At 35.9% G+C, this 3,751-nt stretch overlaps 1 protein-coding gene across 1 annotated transcript; it reads right to left on the reverse strand.

Moving 5' to 3' along the window:
- Positions 1-2,730: 2,730 nt before the first annotated feature.
- On the reverse strand, positions 2,731-3,431 carry LOC124928005 (low temperature-induced protein lt101.2). The gene is made up of 2 exons (XM_047468522.1): positions 3,108-3,431; positions 2,731-2,991 (listed from the first exon to the last, which is right to left on the reverse strand). Exons 1-2 carry the CDS (start codon positions 3,186-3,188, stop codon positions 2,908-2,910), a joined length of 165 nt encoding a protein of 54 aa, XP_047324478.1. The 5' UTR covers positions 3,189-3,431; the 3' UTR covers positions 2,731-2,907.
- Between the last annotated feature and the right edge of the window lie 320 nt (positions 3,432-3,751).

The raw sequence follows: 3,751 nt of genomic DNA on the forward strand, positions 1-3,751 counted from the left end.
AACAAGAACCCTTACACTACTCAATGTTGTGAAAACTAGTGTTGCAGAGATGATTAAGGGAGTAAAGAGGGGCTCAATATTCATGAAGGCCTTGATCGGGGGAAGGTGCATCAAAGCACTAATGGATAGTGGAGGTACTCACAACTTCTTGTGTGAAAGAGTGGCCAAGGCGTTGGGTCTTCGCATCAATCCTGAGAGGGACGGTCAAGTCCTTGAATACAGCCATGCCGTTGGCCAGGGAGGTTAAGAGAGTGCAAACATAGATCGGAGACCAGAAGGGAACAATCTTATTTACGTTAGTCCCTATGGATGACTACATCGTAGTGTTGGGACTACAATAATTTGATCAGGTACACATTTGCATAATACCTTATTCTAATTCATTAATCATTATGGATTACGGGAAGACTAGAGTGATACCAACAAGAAGGAAATCATAGAGAATGAGCATGTTCACGGCGATGCGATTCAGCCGAGGTCACAAACGTGGTAAATGGATATTTTCCACTTTTCTAGGATGGATGATGGGGACGATTATAAGGGGAAAGGGGAAGTACCCAAGGGAGTCCAAAGAGCGTGCGAGAAGACCTTCGAGGGCCTCAAGTCTAAAGGCACCAAACAACCATTAATTCCACAAAGTTTGGCCACATGTTATGTTGGTCAAAGTTAGTCCGCCTTTACTCTCTCCAAATCCGTAGAAGATGAAGCAGACCGTGCTCGGGAATTTTTGGACGAAGACACCAAGAAGATGAAGAAATGGGCAGATCTGAAGAGGCGCGCAGTTAAGGAAGGGGACTGAGGAATGAGGAAATTACCCTCGCAACAATTAAAGTCTCTGTGATTTGTGCTCAAGGGGCTTGTGCACAAATACGATGGACCGATCAAAAATTGAGAGACGTGTGGGAAACATCTCATATCAGTTGGAGCTGACCGTAATAATTCCAACCGAGTACTGGTCTAAGGTTGAGCCGATGACGGCCATGACTTAGGTGGGGGAGAATGTCACGGCCCATTCAAATGAGGTGACTATGTCAAGCCCACAATGCAAATTCTCTAGAAAATTCTAGAATTTTGTAGTATTTTTCCTTTTGTGAAACTTTCTAAAATTCTCTAGGATTTCCTAGTTCTATGTAAGGTTATAACACTCTCTAGAATTCTCTAAGAGTTCTTAGGACTAAGTTATGCAATTGAACTCTCTAGAATTTTCTAAGAGTTCCTAGGTCTAGGTTAGATTAAAGAAGAGTCTAGAAAACCCTAAATCAATGAGAATCTAGAAAAATCTCTCCACTTGTATATAAACAAGTCTTGTACCTCATATACCCACCTCACACTTGTAAGCTACAAGCAATAGACAAGTTATTCTCCAAGATCTCAATCTCTTTAAAGTGTCCATTCTTCTTGAATCTTTTAAGATGTTGACTAGCTAGTATTTTGATAATCTAGACTAATGCTGCACGGGACGATGAGTTATTCGATGACCAAGTTTCAGCCTGTGACATAGTCTTCCAAAATAAGCCCGACCCCAAACGTCTATGAAAACATTCAAATAGTTGGTTTTACAATTTTATAATTCAAGTTTCAACCGGCCTTAATTAAATCGACGTCTCACTCAAACAATTTAGCAATAACTTAGTGTCAAAAACTTAATCTACAATTATCAATATAAGTTTAAAATTGCTACATTGAGTTAAGAAATAAATTAAAAGTATTGATTTAGATAATATATACCTAAATTGAATTTAGGAACTCAAGACAACTACAATAATAAACTGACTAGGCTAATGACAAAGATCACAAATGGTTAGTGTCACCATGGTTATTAGACAATTTTGAATTAAATATTGTTTGAGCTAAAATATTTTACCAAACCAATTACCTGACGGGTAGGGTAACCGGTCGTTAAAATCGGGGTCGGTACACAGAATAGAACAAAAAGGGACCAGTTTTCTTTTTTGTTTTTTAAGATAGGAAACTTTTTATTTTATTTTAATATTTTTAGATCATCCTCTTATCATTATATTTTTAGAACAAGAAAATATCTATATATGTATGACACACTTATCATTGCCTCAAGGGATCTAAGTAATGGAAAATGTCTATGATGATATACTCTCACCCTTGGTAAAAATGTGGAGAAAATATACATGATCATATATACCCAGGGTTCAATTCATTGCACCAGCTAATGCAAATGTGAAGAAAGTATCTATCATGACATCTTCTAACAAAAATTTTCTTGCTTTAAGGGGGTCCCCTGTTATGTATGACAAAGTGAAGAAAGACAAAAGTACTTTGTTCATTTAGGAACATAAAAGAATTCAGAGTGTCCATTATCCTTCGAAATGATTAATTAATCACCGCAAACACATACCCCAAACCCACTTAATCAACAATTAATTGGCAAACAAAACCAATTAACCACCTATCTCACGGGCTCGAAACCTCCAAGGAAGTTAGAGATGTGAATATCCATCTCTTTTTGACGCTTTGACTAAAAGAGGAGATTATAAAAGAAATACGTTGCTAGTTAAGTGGCAAAAGAGGTATTTGTTCTAATTAAGCAATTTGAATGAAATTAAGTGGGTCATGTTGTGTTAAGTGCCCAAGCTGTCTCAAACAATTCGATCATTAAAAAAATATTTAAAATTGATTGTGGAGGCATATATAGGTCATAACGAAACCATAGTTCTTCTAATTATCGATCAATAAATCGGCAATCTGATGTGTGAAAAAGTACTACATTAATATAAATAGGTAACCTTAATACAACAACAGGTGGAGATGCAAAAATCTGCCCTTAAAACCAGAAACTAATTAAAACTATAAAGTAGCTAGATACCAAAATGAAATTAGAACATATTTCTAATTGATGCATGAAATTAAAAAAAGAGAACATATTTTTTTTTTCTAGCCGACAAGTACGTATATTGCATATATGATCCCTGGTATGTACCCGAGAAGTGTGAGCAATAAATCTATCCAAAACTCGACCTGCATGTTCCTCGATCGATCAAATTTAGAAAAAAGAAGAGATTTTTCTAATTAATTCAATAATACCCATATCTTAGAATTGAAAAAGAAATTAAGAGATAAGATTAAGAATTTACGCCACATCCATAACGGAGGAAGACCCCAACAGGAGGTATGAGAATTGCTAGAATAACTTCAAGGAAGGTCTCGGATCCCATTGCTTTCTTTCTTTCTTTCTTTGATTTCTATATACTTTGTCGATTTTCTTCAATTAACATGACCGGAAATCACTTTTCTAGTTTGTTGGATTGATTGATTGGAGAAGAGATTTGATATTATTCCTTGTTGATTGAGAAGGAAATGGAGATGGATGGATGGTGTGTCAGCAAAGAAAGAAAGAAAGAGAGATACAAGGAAGCTCGAAAGAGGACGCGTGGAGCTTTTTATTCTACGCTTGTCTTGCCTTCGGACTCGCACGTTTGCTTGCCTTTTCTGCACCTTTCATTTCATTTCCCACTATTCTATTTTTCTTTTTTTATTACAAAAACATTTAACTACAATAAAGTGGACCAACATAAACAAAAATAAATTCATAAACAAGTCTAATTAAATACAAAGTATCAGTGTTATTTGAAGTTTCTCTATTCGGTTCCATACAAAGTAGTGAAATATTTATCCCTAAACATCATTTTCATTTTACATATTTATATTTTTATCCCTATTCTCGATTCGTCGGGTATCCGATTCCCCGACGAGTACCCAATTACTCGATTAAAATACT

The sequence above is a fragment of the Impatiens glandulifera genome, chromosome 2 (genome assembly GCF_907164915.1).
Source record: "Impatiens glandulifera chromosome 2, dImpGla2.1, whole genome shotgun sequence".
NCBI classification, from domain to species: domain Eukaryota; kingdom Viridiplantae; phylum Streptophyta; class Magnoliopsida; order Ericales; family Balsaminaceae; genus Impatiens; species Impatiens glandulifera.

Coding starts and splice junctions, on each gene's coding strand:
- LOC124928005 (XM_047468522.1), bottom strand. CDS start 3,188: ATGGGATCCGAGACCTTCCTTGAAGTTATTCTAGCAATTCTCATACCT. Junction 2,992..3,107: donor TCCTCCGTTATGGATGTGGC/GTAAATTCTTAA, acceptor AGGAACATGCAG/GTCGAGTTTTGGATAGATTT.